At 43.9% G+C, this 21723-nt stretch overlaps 1 protein-coding gene across 1 annotated transcript in view; it reads right to left on the bottom strand.

The window, feature by feature from the left end:
* Positions 1–21723, bottom strand: part of LOC134345449 (rootletin-like) — a 387184-nt gene that overhangs the window by 364277 nt on the left and 1184 nt on the right. Inside the window, exon 2 of the mRNA XM_063046136.1 lies at positions 15963–16113. Coding sequence (XP_062902206.1) covers positions 15963–16113 — 151 coding nt within the window. The remainder of the gene's footprint in view (positions 1–15962; positions 16114–21723) is intronic.

Genomic DNA, 21723 nt, shown 5'->3' with positions numbered 1-21723 from the left:
AGTCCAGTTTTTCCGTAATATCACTCTGGAGGAACATTGTATCATTCCTTAATGCATGCATGCATTTCTAAATGACAATAAACGAGGACTGAGTGTTCTCATAATCTAATCTAATCTAATCCACAAACATAGAACATAGAACATACAGCACAATACAGGTCTTTCGGCCACAAAGTTGTGCCAACCATGCAACCTACTCTAGAAACTGCCTAGAATTTCCCTAGCGTATAGCTATCCATTTTTCTCAGCTTCATATACCCATCCAAGATGCTCTTAAAAGGCTCTTTTGTAACCTTCCAATTTAACAGTTCTTATGACTTTAACATGGCCCTTTGTCACTTTTCTCTGTCTGACCACCCTTATCATACACCTGGTTGAATGGCATCACAACAAAAATGTCTCGCTCATTGTCAGTAAAACTAAAGAACTGGCTGTTGCTTCAGGAGGGCAAGGAGAGTGAACATACACCAGTCTACATCAGTGGATTAGTAGGAGAGAGGGTCAACAGCTGAAAATTCCTGGGTGTTAACATATCAGATGACCTGTCCTGGACCCAGCACATAGATGCAATCACAAGAAGGTACACCAGCATCATTATTTTCTGAGGAGATCAAGGAGGAGGTCATGTCACTGAATACTCCAACAATCAGCAACTGATATATTTTTCAAAGTATCCTAACAGGTTGCATCGATGTCTAGTACAGCAGTTCGAGTGCTCAGTAACATCTGGGGGTACAGAGAGTAGCAGACTTGGCCCAATATAGAACACAATACGGCACATGATGAAGTTAAAGGACAGGACCTCCAGGGTTTTGATCTTACGGTTGTATCCATGCCACATGACGAGAGAAAGTTTTCTTAATCAGAACCTAGAATTCCCAATGAGCGAGTGTGTGATACCTGACCTGCTATTAGGGAATGGGACAGGGCGGGTGACAGAAGTTTGTGTTGGGGAACACTTTGCATCGAGTAATCATAATGCCATTCATTTCAAAGTAAAAATGGAAGAAGATACATCTGGTCCACAGGTTGAGATTCTAAACTGGAGAAAGGTCAATTTTGATGGTATCAGAAAGGATCAGGCAAGTGTGGATTGGGACAAACCGTTTTCTGGCAAAGGTGTACTTGGTAAGTGGGAGGACTTCAAAAGTAAAATTTGAGAGTACAAAGCTTGTATGTGCCTGAGAGAATAAAAGGTAAGATAACAGGTTAAGGAAACTTTTGTTTACAAAAGGAGATGCATAGCAGGTATAGGCAGATAGGAACAAATGAGATACTTATGGAGTACAAGAAATGTAACAGAACACTTAAGAAAGAAATCAGGAAACACATTGGCCTTCATAAATCAAAGTACTGAGTACAGGATATGGGATGTTGTGTTGAAGTTGTATAAGGCGGTGGTGAGGCCTAATATGGAATATTGTGTGCAGTTTTGGTCACCTACCTAACAGGAAAGGTGTAAGTAAGATTGAAAGAGTACAGGGAAAGTTTACAAGGATGTTACTGAGACTGGAGAACCTGAGTCATAGGGAAGGATTGAACAGGTCAGGACTTTATTTCCTAAAGCGTGGAAGACTGAGGGGAGATCTGAGAGATGTATACAAAATTACGAGAGGTATAGATTGGGTAAATGCAAGCAGGTTTTTCCACTGCAACTGGGTGGGATGACAACTAGAAGTCATGTGTTAAGGGTGAAAGGTGAAATGTTTAATGGGAACTTGAGAGGAAGCTTCTTCACTCAGAAGGTTTTGAGAGTGTTGAGTGAGCTGCCAGCACAAGCGATGCACGCAAGCTCAATTTCAATGCTTAGGAGAAGTTTGGATGGGTACATGGATGAGAGGGGTATGGAGGGCTATGGTCCGGATGCAGTTTGATGGGAGTAGGTAGTTCAAATGCTTTGGCATGGACTAGCTGGGCTGAAGAGCCTGTTTCTGTGCTGTCCTATGATTCTATGGCTCAATGAAATGCCGACCCAGTAACCTACTGCAAGTTCAACCTACATCTTTCCTCCCACATAACCCTGCATTTCTCTTTCATCCATGTGTCTACCTAAGAGTCACTTAAATGTTCCTGATTGTATCTGCCCATGCCACCACCACCAGCACAATCTATGCATTCACCGCTCTTTGTGTGAAATCTTACCTCTGACATCCCTACTGTACTTTCCTTCAATCACCTTAAAATTATGCCCCTCATATTAGGCACTTCCACCCTGGCGAAAAGTCACTGGTTTCACTTTCTGTCTAACCCTCTCATCATCTGCTACTCCACTATCCACCTACCTATAATCCTCCTTCACTCCAAAGAGAAAATCTTTAGCTCGATCGATGTATCCTCATAAGAAATGCTCTCTAATCCGAGCAGCGTTCTGGTAAATCTCCAATACACTCTCTCTAAAGCTTCCACATCCTTCCTATAATAAGGTGACCAAAACAGAACACAATACTTCCAAGTATGGTCTAACCAGAGTTTTATAGAGCTACAACATTACTACCCATCTCTTGAACCGAATCATCTGAATAATGATGCCGGATATACTGTATGCCTTCCTAACCACCTTATCAATTTGTGCTGCAACTTTGAGAGATCTATAGACATGAACCCAAGATCCCTCTATTCCTCCACACTGCTAAGAATTCTGCCATTAACCCTGTATTCTGCCTTCAAATTCAAAATTTCAAAGTGAGTCACTTCCACTTTCAGGATTGAACTTCATCTGCCACTTCTCAGCCCACCTCTGCATCTGATAAATGTCCCATTGTAAGCTACAATAACCTCCTACACTATCCACAACACGAGCAACCTTCCTGTCATCTGCAAACTACTAAATCATCCTTCCACTTACTGATACAAGTCATTTATGAAAATCATAAGAGCACGGATCCCAGAACAGATCCCTACAGAACGCCACTGTCCACCAACATCCAAGTAGAAATACTCCCTCTACTACCTCATTCTGCCTTCTGTGGGCAAGCCAATTCTGAATCCGCACAGCTAAGTTTCGCTGGATCCCATGTCTCCTTACTCTCTGAATGAACCTGTCATGGTGAACCTTCTCAAATGTCTTACTAAAATCCATATGATCACCACATGCACTGCTCTACCTTCAACTGTGCTTTGAAACTTCCACAAATAATTCAATCAGTGTTATGAGGCATGGCTTGCCCCTCACAAAGCTATGTTGACCATCTCTAATAAGACATTGCTTCTCCAAATACTCTTAAATTCAGTCCCCATCAATCCTCTCCAATAGTTTGCCCACCATTGATGTAAGACTCACTGCTCCATAATTCCCAGGGCTATTCCTATTACCTTTATTTAGCAAAGGAATAACATTTACCATCTTCCAGTCTTCTGATACTACTCCTGTGGCCAGAGGACCCAAAGATCACCCCGAAAGACACAGCAACCTCTTCCCTCACTTTCTGCAGTAGCCTGCACTATATCCTGTCTGGCTCCAGGGAGTAATCTATCCTGGTGTTTTTCAAAAGTTCATCCTCTTTCTTAATGTCAACTTGTTCCAGTAAATCAACCTTTTTCAAGGTGTCCTCACATTTGTCAATATCCTTCTCAACGGTGAGTACTACAGCAAGGTATTAATTAACCACCTACCCTTGCTCCTCCAACACCAGACACGTTTTCTTTTTTATCCCTCATTAGTCCTACCCTCACTCTAGCCATCTTCCTGTTCTTTACATATGTGTAGAATGCCTTGTGGTTTTTCTAAATGCTACTCACCAAGGCCTTCTCCACTCCCCCTTCCAGCTCGGAAGTCTATTAGACACAATGAAACATAGAAAAACTAGAGCTCAATACAGGCCCTTTGGCCCACAATACTGTGCCAAACATGTGCTTACTTTAAAAATTACCTAGGGTTACCCACAGCCCTCTATTTTTCTAAGCTCCATGTACCTATCCAGGAGTCTCTTAAAAGACTCTATCATATCCACCATCACCAGCAGCCCATTCCATGCACTCACCACTCTCTACATAAAATGCTTACTCCTGACATCTCCTCTGTACCTACTTCCAAGCACCTTAAAACTGGCCCACGAAGCTATTGCAGAGTAGGTCAACCCCATTGTTACGCCTAAATCAAAAACTTCCTGGCGGGCTGAGCTCAGGCCTTCCTTCAGCATTTTCAGAAAGACTTGGTCGCCCCTCCCTGGATTATCCAATCCTGAATACTCCTCATACACTCGATATTTACATTCTACATAATCCATGGCTGTCTCATCAGCTCTTCGAGTCAATGCCATTAGCCATTATCGTTCCCCAGTTACTCTCATCTCCCCCTAGTCGCTGCCTCACTTCTCCTTTAAAAGAGCGATATCTTTCTTCATTGCTGGCGTTCCCGGTAGTTGCCCAGGTACCATCCCACACCCCCTGGGCCATCCTGTCCCACATATTCCTCGGGCACTTCGGTTTTACCAACACGTGTATATCTTTAGGGTCCATCTGGTGAATTTCAACCATTTCCTCAAGTTTACACCAGAATTCTGAAATCCCACATGCAACTTTAACTGAGGGCAACTCTGACAAAATGCTCTGTTTCTCCCTGGGGGTGAAGGGCTTATGAATGGTCATAGTCATTGTCAAGGGCTGGTTTGGATCATCAGGGTTCTCAACCTGATGTTGCTTGATCTCAATAGGTGCCATTCCGACAGATATATTTGGGTAAAACTTCTCCCTGAAATAAATCCACACTAATTTCCACATTACGCCAAATATAAAAGACAGGTACCAGTTAAATAGCACATACTTAAAACCACAGAGTATGTACTCCGCAATCTGCTACTTTTGAGCACATGAACTCATGATGTCTGCTGTATTCCTTTGTATCACACTTGCAAAACGTATACTAAAATACAGCTCCCCACTCTGGCGTCCTCAACTGTTGGTAGCCACCCTTTGCAACTGGTGGCTCCACCTCACCATGTTAACACGCACAGTTTCCTCATTTACATAAACATACATGCACGCACACACACTGCTTTTATATCTACCAGTTCAGCTCTCCGCCTTCGTGATACCTCGTGTTCCCGTGCACCACCGACCCGATCAGATCCAAGTGGGAGTACTATTTTAGAAAATACTCACCCCCTTAGATTGTGAAGATCGTGGGCCACACGATGGGTCACGAAGGTATCCCACTCCTGTCACCAAATGTTGTTGCATGAATGAAATCACTGGAGAGGGTTACTGGTAAGATACAAAGCAGCTTCTTTATTCAACAAAACCAGGTACAGCAGGCATCATATGGAGATGCTTTCAGTGGAAAGGTCTGCTGGCCCAACGTGGGGCTCAATATTTATTTGCTAAACACAAAGGACAATTCCATATTTACAAAATATAGACAATGCTTTCTTTTGAAGCTACATACAAACTTCACACCTTCTGATTCACATTCATCCCACAGGCGCCAGCAGCGTCTGAACTGGGATCCCTAGCTTTTAGGAAATGCATTGTTCCAAATTAAATCCACAATATATTATCAAGGAACAGAAGAATGGTAGCCAAAGCCATTTGCTAAATGTAAATGACCTAAACCCAAAAATCACTCCAACACACTGTATGCCTTCTTAAACACACAGTGAACCTGCGCTACAGCTTTGAGTGTCCTATGGACTCGGACCCCAAGATCCCTCTGATCCTCCACACTGCCAAGAGTCTTATATTTAATACTATATTCTGCTATCATATTTGACTTACCAAAATAAACCACCTCACATTTATCTGGGCTGAATTCCATCTGCCACTTCTCAGCCCAGTTTCGCATCCTATTGATGTCCTAGTACAACCTCTGACAGCCCTCCACGCTATCCACAGCACCCTCAACCTTTGTGTCGTCAGCAAATTTACTAACCCATCCCTCCACTTCCTCATCCAGGATATTTATAAAAATCATGAAGCGTAGGGGTCCCAGAACAGATCCCTGATGCACACCACTGGTCACCAACCTCCATGCAGAATATGACCTGTCTACAACCACTCTTTGCCTTCTGTGGGCAAGCCAGTTCTGGATCCACAATGCAAGGTCTCCTTGGATCCCATGCCTCTTTACTCTTTCAATAAGCCTTGCATGGGATACCTTATCAAACGCCTTGCTGAAATCCATATACACTACATCTACTGCTCTATCTCCATCAATGTGTTTAGTCACATTCTCAGAAAATTCAATCAGGCCTGTAAGACACAACCTGCCTTTGACAAAGCCATGCTGACTATTCCTAATCATATTATGCCTCTCCAAATGTTCATAAATCTTGCCCCTCGGGATCTTTTCCATCAACTTAACAACCACTGAAGTAAGACTCACTGGTCTATAATTTCCTGGGCTATCTCTTCTCCCTTTCTTGAATAAGAGAACAACATCTGCAACCCTCCAATCCTCCAGAACCTCTGCCATCCCCATTGATAATGCAAAGATCATTGCCAGAGGCTCAGCAATCTCCTCCCTTGCCTCCCACAGTAGCCTGGGGTACATCTCCTGGAGAATTATCCAACTTGATGCTTTCTAAAAGCTGCAGAACATCCTCTTTCTCAATGTCTATATGCTTAAGCTTTTCGATCCACTGTAAGTCATCCCTACAATTGCCAGGATCCTTTTCCGCAGTGAATACTGAAGTAAAATATTCTTTAAGTACTTCAGCTATCTCCTCTGGTTCCATACACACTTTTCCACTGTCAGACTTAATTGGTCCTATTCTCTCACATCTTATCCTCTTGCTCTTCACATACTTGTAGAATGCCTTGGGGCTTTCTTTTATCCTGCTCACCAAAGCCTTCTCATGGCCCCTTCCGGTTCTCCTAATTTCATTCTTAAGCACCTTCCTGCTAGCCTTATAATCTCTAGACCTCTATCATTGCATGGTTTTTTGAACCTTCGTAAGCTTTTCTTTTTTTCTTGATTAGTCTTTCAGCAGCCTTTGTACAGCACAGTTGCTGTACCCCACCATCCTTTCCCTGTCTCAGTGGAACCTACCTGTACAGAACACCATGCAAATATCCCCTGAACATTTGCCACATTTCATTTGTACATTTCCCTGAGAACATCTGTTCCCAATTTATGCTTCCAAGTTCCTGCCTGATAGCTTCATATTTCCCCTTACTCTAATTAAACACTTCCCGAACTTGTCTGTTCCTATCCCTCTCCAATGCTATGGTAAAGGAGATAGAATTGTGATCACTATCTCCAAAATGCTCTCCCGTTGAGAGATCTGACACCTGACCAGGTTCATTTCTCAATACCTGATCAAGTACAGTCTCTCCTGTAGTTGGCTTATTTACATATTGTGTCAAGAAACCTTCCTGAACACACCTAACAAACTCCACCCCATCTAAACCCCTTGTTCTAGAGAGATGCCAATCACTATTTGTGTAATTAAAATCTCCCACCATGACAACCCTGTAATTATTACACATTTCCAGAATCTGTCTTTTGATCTGCTCCTCGATATCCCTGCTACTCTTGGGTGGTCTATAAAAAACACCCAGTAGAGTTATTGATCACTTCCTGTTTCTAACTTCCACCTACAAAGACTCCGTAGACAATCCCTCCATGACTTCCTTCTTTTCTGCAGCCATGACACTAACTCTGATCAGTAGTGCTACGCTCCCATCTCTTTTGCCTCCCTCCCTGTCCTTTCTGAAACATCTAAAGCCTGGCACTCTAGGTAGCCATTCCTGCCCCTGAGCCATCCAATTCTCTGTAATGGCCACAACATCATAGCTCAAAGTACTGATCCATGCTCTAAGCTCATCCGCTTTGTTCATGATGCTTCTTGCATTAAATAGACACATCTCAAACCATCGGTCAGAGCTTATCCCTTCCCCATCACCTGCCTATCCTCCTTCTTGCACTGTCTCCAAGCTTTCTCCAACCACCCCTTCCTCTATCTCTTCAGTTTGGTTCTCCCCGCCCTGCAATCCTAGTTTAAACTCTTCCCAATAGCCTTAGCAAACCTCCCTGCCAGGATACAGTATTGGTCCCCCTTGGATTTAAGTGCAACTGTCCTTTTTGTACAGGTCACTCCTGCCCCAAAAAAAGTCCCAACGATCCAGATATCAGAACCCCTGCACCCACTCCAATCCCTCAGCCACACATTTATCCTCCACCTCACTCTATTCCTATACTCACTGTCACGTGTCACAGGCAGTAATCCCAAGATTGCTACCTTTTTTGACTACCTTCTCAGCTTCCTTCCTAACTCCCTGTAGTCTGCTTTCAGGACCTCCTCTCTTTTCCTACCTATGTTATTGGTACCAATATGCACCACGACCTCTGGCTGTTCACCTTCCCACTTCAGGATATCGTGGACACGCTCAGAAACATCCCGGACCCTGGCACCTCTGAGGCAAACAATTATCCGCGTTTCTTTCCTGCGTCCACAGAATCGCCTGTCTGACCCCCTAACTATAGAGTCCTTATTACTGCTGCCTTCTTCCTTTCCCTACTCTTCTGAGCCACAGGGCCAAACTCTGTGCCAGAGGCATGGCCACTGTTGCTTCCCCCAGGTAGGCCATCTCCCCCAACAGCACTGAAACAGAAGTACTTATTGTTAAGGGGGGCAGCCACAGGGGTACACTCTTGTATCTGACTCATGCCTTTCCCTCTCCTGACTGTTACCCACTTATCTGTCTTCCAAGGCCCCGGAGTGACTACTTGCATATAGCTCCTCTCTATCACCTCCTCACTTTCCCTGACCAGACAATCTGACACCCAGTACAGAACACGGCCTCACAGACATACTTCCTGTTTCTGTTCCTCACAGGTAATTTGCCTCGCCTCGACCCATTATCACCGAAGCCCGAATAAGCCAAAGCCCTACCACTCTGCCTCAGACCATTCCGTTGATGACCGCTCCACTTGGCAGAGTCTCCCTGTTATGCATGAAGCAAAAAGTAGTAAGGAGAAAAGTAAAAGTGGCAGGCCGACAAATCCAGGGCAAGCATCAAAAAGGGCCACTTTTCAACATAATTGTATAAGGGCTAAGAGAGTTGTAAAAGAGCGCCTGAAGGCTTTGTGTGTCAATGCAAGGAGCATTTGTAACAAGGTGGATGAATTGAAAGTGCAGATTGTTATTAATGGTTATGATATAGTTGGGATCACAGAGACATGGCTCCAGGGTGACCAAGGATGGGAGCTCAGCGTTCAGGGATATTCAATATTCAGGAGGGATAGACATGAAAGAAAAGGAGGTGGGGTGGCGTTGCTGGTTAAAGATGAGATTAACGCAATAGAAAGGAAGGACATAAACCGGGAAGATGTGGAATCGATATGGGTAGAGCTGCGTAACACTAAGGGGCAGAAAACGCTGGTGGGAGTTGTGTACAGGCCACCTAACAGTAGTAGTGAGGTTGGAGATGGTATTACACAGGAAATTAGAAATGTGTGCAATAAAGGAACAGCAGTTATAATGGGTGACTTCAATCTACATGTAGATTGGGTGAACCAAATTGGTAAAGGTGCTGAGGAAGAGGATTTCTTGGAATGTATGCGGGATGGTTTTTTGAACCAACATATCGAGGAACCAACTAGAGAGCAGGCCATTCTAGACTGGGTATTGAGCAATGAGGAAGGGTTAATTAGCAATCTTGTCGTGAGAGGCCCCTTGGGTAAGAGTGACCATAATATGGTGGAATTCTTCATTAAGATGGAGAGTGACATAGTTAATTCAGAAACAAAGGTTCTGAACTTAAAGAGGGGTAACTTTGAAGGTATGAGACGTGAATTAGCTAAGATAGACTGGCAAATGACACTTAAAGGATTGACGGTGGATATGCAATGGCAAGCATTTAAGGATTGCATGGATGAACTACAACAATTGTTCATCCCAGTTTGGCAAAAGAATAAATCAAGGAAGGTAGTGCACCTGTGGCTGACAAGAGAAATTAGGGATAGTATCAATTCCAAAGAAGAAGCATACAAATTAGCCAGAAAAAGTGGCTCACCTGAGGACTGGGAGAAATTCAGAGTTCAGCAGAGGAGGGCAAAGGGCTTAATTAGGAAGGGGAAAAAAGATTATGAGAGAAAATTGGCAGGGAACATAAAAACTGACTGTAAAAGCTTTTATAGATATGTAAAAAGGAAAAGACTGGTAAAGACAAATGTAGGTCCCCTACAGACAGAAACAGGTGAATTGATTATGGGGAGCAAGGACGTGGCAGACCAATTTACTTTGGTTCTGTCTTCACTAAGGAGTACATAAATAATCTTCCAGAAATAGTAGGGGACAGAGGGTCCAGTGAGATGGAAGAACTGAGCGAAATACATGTTAGTAGGGAAGTGGTGTTGGGTAAATTGAAGGGATTAAAGGCAGATAAATCCCCAGGGCCAGATGGTCTGCACCCCAGAGTGCTTAAGGAAGTAGCCCAAGAAATAGTGGATGCATTAGTGATAATTTTTCAAAACTCGTTAGATTCTGGACTAGTTCCTGAGGATTGGAGGGTGGCTAATGTAACCCCACTTTTTAAAAAAGGAGGGAGAGAGAAACCAGGGAATTATAGACCGATTAGCCTAACGTCGGTGGTGGGGAAACTGCTGGAGTCAGTTATCAAAGATGTGATAACAGCACATTTGGAAAGCGGTGAAATCATCGGACAAAGTCAGCATGGATTTGTGAAAAGAATATCATGTCTGACGAATCTCATAGAATTTTTTGAGGATGTAACTAGTAGAGTGGATAAGGGAGAACCAGTGGATGTGGTATATTTGGATTTTCAAAAGGTTTTTGACAAGGTCCCACACAGGAGATTAGTGTGCAAACTTTAAGCACACGGTATTGGGGGTAAGGTATTGATGTGGATAGAGAATTGGTTAGCAGACAGGAAGCAAAGAGTGGGAATAAACGGGACCTTTTCAGAATGGCAGGCGGTGACTAGTGGGGTACCGCAAGGCTCAGTGCTGGGACCCCAGTTGTTTACAATATATATTAATGACTTGGATGAGGGAATTAAATGCAGCATCTCCAAGTTTGCAGATGACACGAAGCTGGGCGGCAGTGTTAGCTGTGAGGAGGATGCTAAGAGGATGCAGGGTGACTTGGATAGGTTGGGTGAGTGGGCAAATTCATGGCAGATGTAATTTAATGTGGATAAATGTGAAGTTATCCACTTTGGTGGCAAAAATAGGAAAACAGATTATTACCTGAATGGTGGCCGATTAGGAAAAGGGGAGGTGCAACGAGACCTGGGTGTCATTATACACCAGTCATTGAAAGTGGGCATGCAGGTACAGCAGGCGGTGAAAAAGGCGAATGGTATGCTGGCATTTATAGCGAGAGGATTCGAGTACAGGAGCAGGGAGGTACTACTGCAGTTGTACAAGGCCTTGGTGAGACTACACCTGGAGTATTGTGTGCAGTTTTGGTCCCCTATTCTGAGGAAAGACATCCTTGCCATAGAGGGAGTACAAAGGAGGTTCACCAGATTGATTCCTGGGATGGCAGGGCTTTCATATGAAGAAAGACTGGATGAACTGGGCTTGTACTCGTTGGAATTTAGAAGATTGAGGGGGGATCTGATTGAAACGTATAAAATCCTAAAGGGATTGGACAGGCTCGATGCAGGAAGGTTGTTCCCGATGTTGGGGAAGTCCAGAACGAGGGGTCACAGTTTGAGGATAAAGGGGAAGCCTTTTAGGACCGAGATTAGGAAAAACTTCTTCACACAGAGAGTGGTGAATCTGTGGAATTCTCTGCCACAGGAAACAGTTGAGGCCAGTTCATTGGCTATATTTAAGAGGGAGTTAGATATGGCCCTTGTGGCTACGGGGATCAGGGGGTATGGAGGGAAGGCTGGTGCAGGGTTCTGAGTTGGATGATCAGCCATGATCATAATAAATGGCGGTGCAGGCTCGAAGGGCCGAATGGCCTACTCCTGCACCTATTTTCTATGTTTCTATGTTTCCCTGCTATCTAACTCATGATTGGGGCTCTGGTTATTGCCGCTGATAGGCCACGTACAATGGACAAATGCTTTCAAAGCTCCCTTTTTAAATAACCACCACTAACCTGCGAGAAATCTCTCTATTCTTAAGCTCCTTCCTGTCAACTGTGGTTCCTACTATTTTTTCTCTGCCTCAATGGGACTTACCTATCCAGAACTCCATGCAAGAGCTCCCTAAAAGATCTCCACCTTTCTGTTGAGCATTCCCCTGACTACATTCACCACCTGCCTAATACTGTAACATTATAATTCTGCCTCTCCCAATTAATTACTTTCCTGTACCATCTTATCCCTTTCCAAGGCTATGCCCAATAAAGTGATTGCTCCCTTACTGTTTCTGACTTCCACTCACATCAACTCAGAAGACAATTCCTCCACAATATCCCCACTTTCTGCCGCTGTGATATATTTCTGATTAGCAATGCCATCCCCTACAACTTTTATACCCCACTGCCCCCGCCATCCCTGAAATTATCTAGCAGAGAACAGTGGCATTCTGCTTGAAACTTTTCTGGGACCACTGCTCCTTGGATGAGGTGGTGGAAGGGTGTGCAGGTAACTTTGCAGATGACACGAAGGTTGATTGAGCTGTGGATGGTGCAGTAAACTGTGATAGGTTACAAGACATTAGTCGGGTGGAGAGCTGAACTGAGAAGTGACAGATGGAGTTCAATCTGGTAAATGGTCAAGTAACACACTTTGGCAGAATATAAGGTTAATGGTAGGATTCTTAGGAGTTTGGAGGGACAGAGGGATCTTGGGGTCCAGGTCTATCGATTCCTCAAAGTTTTTGTGCAAGTTAATAGGTTAAGAAAGCATATGGTGTGCTAGCCTTCATTAGTCAGGGGAATTGAGTTCAGGAGCAGCAAGGTAGTGTTGCAGTTTTATACAACTCTGGTTAGACCATGCTTGGAGAATTGTGTTCAGTTCTGGTCACCTCATTATAAGAAGGATATGGAAACTTCAGAGAGTGGGAATGGAGATTTGCCAGGATGCTGCATGGATTAGACATCCGAAAGACCTGTTGTACGGGGAACTGGCCTCCAGCAAGAGAGCTCAAGGGTGGCCCCATCTTCGTTTCAAAGACATTTGCAAGAGAGACATGAAGTCACTGAAAATGAACGTCGAGAGGTGGGAGGACATTTCAAGCGATTGCTCTCACTGGAGGCTGGAACTACGCAGAGGTCTAAAAAGAGGAGAAGAGAAGCTGAGGCTTGCTGCTGAAGAAAAGCGCACTCATCTGAAAAACAGCACCAAGATAACACCGGAGGACAGTGCCTTCAAGTGCAGTTGACGCAGCCGAGACTGTCACTCCCATGTGGGCCTCTACAGCCACAACAGACGCTGCTCTAACACAGACTGAAGCAAGACTTTCCAGGTGCAGATCCATGGTCTCGCAAGACTAACGGATGCCACCAGTACTAATGAGGAAAGGCTGAATAACCTTTGGAGAGCAGGAGGATGTGAGGTGACTTGATAGAGATGTACAAGATGATAAGAAACATACTTAAAGTGGAGAGTCAGCACCAGTTCGCAAATGGCTAATACAAGGGGGCATAATTTAAGGTGAATGGATGAAAGTGTAGGGGAATGTCTGAGGTAGGTTTTTTAGATGTGTGGAGCTCACTGCCAGATGATGGGAAAGGCAGATACATTGGAGGCTTTACACAAATCTGTGAAGCAACGAGTCAGAATAGTCTCACCTTACATCTGTAGAAATTTTTATGAGTCTTTGGTGACATCCTCCAGCTCCCAAAGAGGTACCGCTACTGCCATATCTTTTTTGTGATGGCATTAATGTGTAGAGCCGAGGACAGATCCTCTGAAATGCTGATGCCTTGAACTTGAAGCTGCTCACTTTTTCCACCATTGAACCCTCAATGAGGGCTAGTGTGTTCTCTTCAATTCCTTTTCCTGAAGTTCACAATCAATTCCTTAGTCTTGCTGATGTTGAGTGTGAGGTTGTTGCTGGAATATCACTGAACCAACCTGATCCATCTCTATGCCTCCTGTTGCCACTTGAGATTCTGCCAACAACAGTGGTGTCATCACTCAAATTAGACATGAAGCTGTGTCTAACCACATGGTCTTGAGTGTAGAAAAAGTAGAACTGTGGGCTAAACACTCATTCTTAAGGTGTGCTTGTGTTGATGTCAGTGAGATGTCATTTCCAAACTGACTGTGATCTCTCAATAAGGAAGTCCAGGATCCAGTTGCAAAGGAGGTACAGAGGCCCGGGTTTTGACACTTGGTTATTGGTGCTGAAGGAATTATGATGTTGAAAGCTCAGCCGTAATTGATAAACAGTGGTCTTATGTAAGTCTTGTTGCTGTGCAAAGCAGAGTGAAGAACCACTGAGATTGCTTCCACTGTAGAATTACTATGACAGTAGATGATTTACAGTGGGTTCAGGTCCTTGCTCAGGCAGGGGTTAATTCTAGCCATAACCAAACTCTCGAATGACTTCATTAAGGTAGATGTGAGTAGAACACCGGGCAATAATCATTGAGGCAATTCATCCTACCTTTCTGGGTACCAGAATGATTGATGCCCTTTTGAAGCAGGCAGGTACATCCGACTTCAGCAGCAAGAGTTGGAAGATATCCATGAGCACCCCTGCCAGTTGGTCAGCATAGATTTTCATACTGGCCCTGGTGCACCACCGGGGCCTGATGCTGTGAGATTTACCCTCTTGAAGAATTTTTCGATATTTCCCTCCAAGACAGAGGTCTCAGTGTTACCAGATGCTATGGGGATTCACACAGGTCGAGTGTTATTCTCCCATTCAAAGCATGCATAAAAGGTGTTGAGCTCATGGAGGAGTGAAGAATCACTCCCATTTATGCTGTTAGGTTTTCCCCAATAGGAAGTAATGGCACGCAAACACTGCCACAACTATCATGCATCTGATTCTGTCTCTAGCTTCACTACGAATTGCCTGTTTGTTCTCACAATGGTCTTCTGCATGCCGTACCTGGATATCCCACAGTTACAGCACAGTGCATCAAGTGAAGGAGAAGAATAATACCCTATGATGACGTTCGCTGACGGTCACGTTGAATCCCACAGTAACACAGGCTTTCTGTTTACCACTACCCTGTTGCATATGGTAACTTCTTTTCTTTCTACTAACAGAGTAGAGTGTATGGGGTATCCAGGGAGGGGTCGTCTTCCACTCCAGGGGCAGCTTGTCCACCTCCAGTCCCCACCCGACACCCAGCGGTACACCACATCAACAGGCAGGCTAAACCAAGTGAGAGTAGACTGGAGCCTCCAACCCCAGTGAGATAGGCATATGCCTACCCCAGTAGGTGAAGCCAGTTCTGACAGTGAAATCAACTACAAGACCCAACAGCCAAGAAGGCGGTGCTGCAACACTTCATGGAAAGCGAAGGGCGTGACAAGGCACTGAAGGCATCATGGCTATCCACTGCAGCTGAGGAATTCTCCAGTCATGACGACTTTTTTGTACCATTGGACCAAGATTTTTGAGGCCAAGACAGTGGAACTGACCCAGTGCAATGGCTTTTTCACTATAAAACTCCTCCTGTGCAGGTTATGTCATCGTAAGAAATGACGGACAACCAACACTACAGAGTAGTAGACACAGCGAGGTCCATCGGGGGCATGGTTCTTCCCCTACCACTGCCATTCACAACATCTCCAGAAGGAAGACCTTAAGAAGACGACGTCCATCATCGAGTATCACCACCATTCGGGTTATGTCCTCTTCTCACTGCTACCAACGGGCAGGAAGTACAGAAGCCTGAAGTCCCACATCATCAGGTTCAGGAACAGCTACTTTCCTGAACCACCCTGCCTGAGGTAACTAATCTTACCTCAGAAATGGAACACTATAGACCACCTCCTGCACCACCATGAACGCGTCTCCTTTTATTTTGCTCTGTGTGTTGTCTGTGATGTTTATGCAAGCAATTTTTTTATTGTATCAGTACCTCACTGTACTTGTGTACATGACTTGACTTGACTTAGTTAGAACAGTGCCCACTAACCTTCCATGCTTTCCTCAGATAGATTCTTGGTAATAATCTCTCGGATTCGAGCAGGGACTGGAGTCGGGACAGAGTCCTGCCCCTCGCCACACACCGTCAGACCTTTGTCTTCTTCAGGCACCTCAGGATTCAGGACAGTCTCCTCGAGTTTCTGAAACAATAACAGAATAGTAAGCTGAGAGCCATGCATGTCCAGAGCAAATATCTCCAAAGCCATCACTACGGCTTTCCGGAGTAGACAACCTGATCCCATTGCCAACGTGTTGTCATCATCTCGGCTGTTCACGAAAGAAAAAGAATGTGTGAATGTAAGAGGAAGGAATATCATACTTAACTTTCACAAACTGCTGCCTGGCCTGCTGCATTCCACCAGCATTTTGTGTGTGTTGCTTGAATTTCCAGCATCTGCAGATTTCCTCGTGTTTGCGTCATACGTAACTCTTTCCAGTCACGAGGACAGTGTAGATAAGCTTGGAGTATTTCTCTTGGAGCTGAGGCAGCAGGGGGGGCGTTTGACAGAGGTGTACAACTTTACTAGACAATATAAGGTAAGGTAGATAGCAGTGAACCTTTCCCCACAGCACATATAGTATTGAAAACCGTAACTACTATTGTGCAGTAGGACTGCTTGTGTAGCTGCTGCCTCACGGTTCCAGTGGCCAGGGTTGAATTCTAACCTCAGGGAATGGGTGGGATTTGCATGTACTCCCTGTGACCATTGGATTTCCCCAGAGTGCTCACGTTTACTCCCATATCCAAAAGACATGGATCAACTGGTCACTGCAAATCACCCCTGGGTGAGTGGTAGAATCTGTGAGGGGATGCAAGTTAATTGGAATGTGGTGATAAAAAAAGGCAAACAACACACATCAAAGTTGCTGGTGAACACAACAATTTGTGTCAATGGGTGGTTGATAATTGACATGGACGCGATGGACCTAAGATCATGTTTGTGTAACTTATGATTCCAAGGTACAGGCAAGAATAAGGGAACACAGTTGATTTACTATTTGGTCAAATCAGAGAGGAGGGAAATGTAAACCTTACTGTTAGATCAAAGGGAAAGTTGCAGTTTTTATTGCTAATGACAGTGGATACTCGCACCTCTCAGCTACATGTTACTGCCATCAAGAAATAAAGTCAGTAGAAAATGTCACACCTCAGCTGGATCACCGGCAGAGTGATGGCAGTGAGTAGAGAGCAGGAATGGTATCCTATGTTAAGATTACTACAACCTCTCTCCCTCATTTAAAGGTATTCTTTATTCCCATTATTCACAGAAAAGCAAAACTCAGGAGTCTGGGATTCTGTCGCTGTGGTCAAACATGTGACTGAAGCAGGAGAGTGGGAAGTCTGCAATTCCACACTTTATAAATTTTATTAATGTTCCTTGTATACACCATACCAATTGGTTTTGTCTTTATGGAAAACTTGGATGTAATAATCCCCAAGTACTTCTCTAATTCTTAGAGTCATTGAGTAGAACATCACAAAACAGGTCCTTCATCCATCATGCCCACAGCAACTGTGATGCAAGTCTACACTAATTCCATGTGCCTGCATTTAGCTCGTATTCCATTACCCCTTTCCTATCCATGTATCTGTCCAAATCTCTTTTAAATATTGTAATTGTACATGCCTCTACAAATTCCACATACCCACCACCCTCTGTGCGAAAAACCAGCAGTTCCGATCTCCTTTACATTCTTCCCCCCTCAACTTAAACCTACACCCTTTAGTTTTAGAGTCATTCACCCTATGAAAAAGACGGTTTACTCTGTCGGTGCCCCTCAGTTTTATAAACTTGTATAAAGACATTCCAGTAAGAATAAACCCCAGCATATCCAATCTTTTCCTATAAGTAAAAACTCTCCTATTCCAGGCAATGTCCATGTGAATCTTTTCTACACTCTTTCTAATGTTACCATATCCTTCTTCTCGTATGGTGACCAGAGCTGTATATAATGTCTTTAGTGTAGGCTGGGCAATGTTTCATACAGCTGCAACCTGACATCCCAGCTCTTTTACTAATTATAAAAGCCTAGCAATGAGCTTTGGTAAGCCACTAAGCAAAGCTTAAAGATTGGACAAGGACAAGAAGTGGAATTTTGTTTTATTTTGAGAGGAATAATAAAAACAAGTTTGAAGGAAGAGAATCAACTGTTAACTACATGAGAGAATGGTCTCATATAGGTAGCAGCAGTTAGTACTGCTACCTCGTAGCCACAGAAACCCAAGTTTGATCCAAACCTTTGCCGATGTGCAGTATGCACGCTCCCTGTATGGCTAATTAGGTTCACTACTACCTCACTAAGTAATGCTGGAAGGTTGATTGTTACAGTAAATTATCACTTTATGTAGGTTAATGGTAAAAAAAATCACTCTACCTTGGACTCAGCTTGCACTAATGCCATTATGTTATATTTCCTTATAGTGATATTTAAGTTACATATAATTTATGGCAGTTTATGTTTATGTTTCCTATGTTTGTAACGTACTCTGCTGTGGCTGGTGCTGCAAATAAAAGCTAATTTTCCTGAGTATGCATGCTCATGATAACAATCTTGAATTTGAACTTCAAAAGATTCAAAGGGCATGTGCGGGGGAGAATAATTGTAGGGGTAAAGGAAAACAAGGACAGGTGAAATGGGATTGCTGAGGTTATTCGAGTGGAAGCTGATATAGACCAAATAGAGACTTTCCTTCCTAGGACCCACCTGCCTGCTCTCCTCTGTGGCCAGTGTGAGTTGTAGCGGCACACACAAAATGCTAGTGGAACGCAGCAGGCCAGGCAGCATCTATAGGAAGAGATAACAGTCGACATTTCGGGCCGAGACCCTTCGTTAGTCCTGACGAAGGGGCTCGGCCCGAAACTTTGACTGTACCTCTTCCTATAGATGCTGCCTGGCCTGCTGTGTTCCACCAGCATTTTGTGTGTGTTGCTTGAATTTCCAGCATCTGCAGGTTTTCTCGTGTTTGCGTTGTAGCAGGTTACACTGTACTGGCCCTCAGGAGTGTCATTTAAAAATTATGGACAGACCTTTCAGGACTGAAGCTAAGAATCGCTTCTACATAAATTGCAAGGTGGAAATATATGATCCTCTACAGGCAGCATTTGGGATTAGTGAAACAGTAAGTTTAATTTTTGCTGCTGGATTTTTGCTAGGCAGAGATAGTAAGCAAGGGGGAAAAGGAGTACAATGTGTTAAATTACAATTCAGTCACTGAATGGCTGAACAGTCTTGATGGGTGAAATGGTCTCTTCCTATTCCCAAGTTCCTATAATTGGCTTGTGGTGAGCTGTACATCTTCACAGACATGGCATTCCAGTACTGTAGTCATCACAGAAACGTTGATCAGCATATCATAGGCCAGCAAACCTGGATGGAAGATTGTAGGCTATGAACCATGTTAAATCAAACCATTTTCTCCCTCTATTGATACTGCCTGATGAGTTTCACCAGTGTTCCCTTAGTTCTGATTTCTACAACCGCAATGTTCAGTACTCTACATTTGCAACTGGTATACATTTCCTAGGATTATCTCCGATTGACAAGCCTTCAGAACCCTTCATTTATCTTCGACTGGTCTCCCCACAATCATACATCCCTTTTATTCTCTCCTTTCCTTCCCTCTCTCTGCTACTTCCAACATGCTTCGTCTGAATTTTTCCCACTTCTGATTACCATGAAACATCAGTTGAGGTGTTGCTTCTTGGCCTGAAAGGTCGACTGATGTTTGCTTTCCATTGACGTTGCCTGGCCTGCTGAGTTCCTCCAGTATTTTATGTGCTGCTCTGGATTTCCAGCATCTGCACAATCTCTTCTGACCGTGAAATCTTAACTCTTTCTCTACACTGCATTTTCTGTTTTTATTTCACATCTCCAGCATTGGCAGTTTGGATCACTTTCAGTGCAAGATGTAAGTTTTTTAAAAAAATTTGGTCACTAGGAACATTAGTGGGACCAGTCAAGCCATTTCATTCAGGAGCTGGATGTCAGTATGTCACATTGACGTAATTACATGAGTAATCATTGACTCATTACATTACTGATCCTCACAGTCATTCTAATCTTTACCAGAGGGCACTTACAGTCACAGATTCAGGTACATGCACTATGACTATAACCTTCACCACAAATTACTAGCCTCCAGGTTTAGAGAACTGGTACTTTTATCCCAGCAGCTGGGAGATAAATAAACAGTTGATGTTTCAGATTGAAGACTATGTCAAAACCAGGAAAGAGAAACTTATCAGGTAAGTTTTAAAATACCCAGAGGTTGGGAAAGGACAAAAAGAACAAAGAGAATGTGTTAAGGCAAAGACAGTGTTGTCATGGAGATGAGTTGTCATTGGGGCAATTAAAAGCTATGAGAGAAGTGTGATGTGTTTCATATGGAAAGTCAGAAAAGGCAAATGGACAAGACTGGAAATGTTAATTTTGCTTCATTTTACATGATGCTGCCTGATAGATTTTCAATGTTGGTGTGTCAAACACTGCCCACATCTTCCAGAGTACTTAAACTGTTCCCTGGTCAGTGTGTGGCATGTTGAGGGTGAGGTGAGCTGATATCTGTGTGCCGTTTGTGTGCCACGCTAGGGTAACATTGTGTTTCAGCCGATTGAGCTGCTGCCTCAAAGCACCAGCACCCTTGGCTCAGTCCTGAATGGGTGCTGTGTCCATGCTTGCACATTCTCCCTGGGATTCAGGGGTTTCCTCTGGGTATTCCAATTTCCTCCCATATCCAAAGGTCATGCTGACTGTAAAATGGTGTAGGTTAGTGAATAAATGCGGGATAAATGTCACTGGATGCCTCGCAGTCTGAACAGACCCGATGGACCAAAGGGATGATCTTTGTGTAGACCCCTCTGACGACCCAGGGGCTTGCATTTGCATATTTCCACCTTCCCAGGAACTCCCAACCACCCATCGATGAGCTTTGTGAAGTGTCGTCAGTCATTCTGATGGCCTAACGATGATGGACAGCTTGCTCCCATGAACTACAGAGAGGGTGCAGAGGAGATTACAAGGAAGTTGCCTGGATTGGAGAGCATGCCTTATGAGAATAGATTGAGTGAACTTGACCTTTTCTCCTTGGAGTGATGGAGGATGAGAGGTGACCTGATAGAGGTGTACAAGATAATGAGAGGCATTGATCATGTGGATAGTCAGGGCTGAAATGGCTAAAATGAGGAGGCATAGTTTTAAGGAAGTAGGTACAAGGGGGATGTCAGGGGTAAGTTTTTCACACAGAGAGTGATGGGTGTATGGAATGCACTGCCAGCGAAGATGGTGGAGGCGGATACAATAGGGTCTTTTAAGAGACTCTTAGATAGGTACATGGAGCTTAGAAAAATAGAGGGCTATGCAGTAGGGAAATTCTAGACAGTTTCTAGAGTAGGTACATGGTCAGCACAACATTATGGGTCGAAGGGCCTGTAATGTGCTGTAGATTTCTATGTTCTATGTAACAGCAGGGACAATGGACAGAATAACCTGTAACCATGTGGAAAATATCATGATTCCATTTTAAGAGAGGAGATCTGAGGGCTTTGCATTGTTGTCTTTCAATCTCGAAACAGGAAGTGAGGTTCAATGGAAAATCTTCAAAAGGTGGGCAGTCTGGGATAGATTGAGAATGGTGGGGTAGATACCTACAATAAAAGCAGAAAATGCTGGAAATAATCAATGGTCAGGCAGTATCCGTGGAAAGAAAAACAATTTTCAGGTCCAGGACCCTTCACTGGATCTCAGAAACA

This window comes from Mobula hypostoma, chromosome 4 (assembly GCF_963921235.1).
Source record: "Mobula hypostoma chromosome 4, sMobHyp1.1, whole genome shotgun sequence".
Classification (NCBI taxonomy): domain Eukaryota; kingdom Metazoa; phylum Chordata; class Chondrichthyes; order Myliobatiformes; family Myliobatidae; genus Mobula; species Mobula hypostoma.
This window is presented reverse-complemented; position numbering and strand designations above follow the sequence as displayed.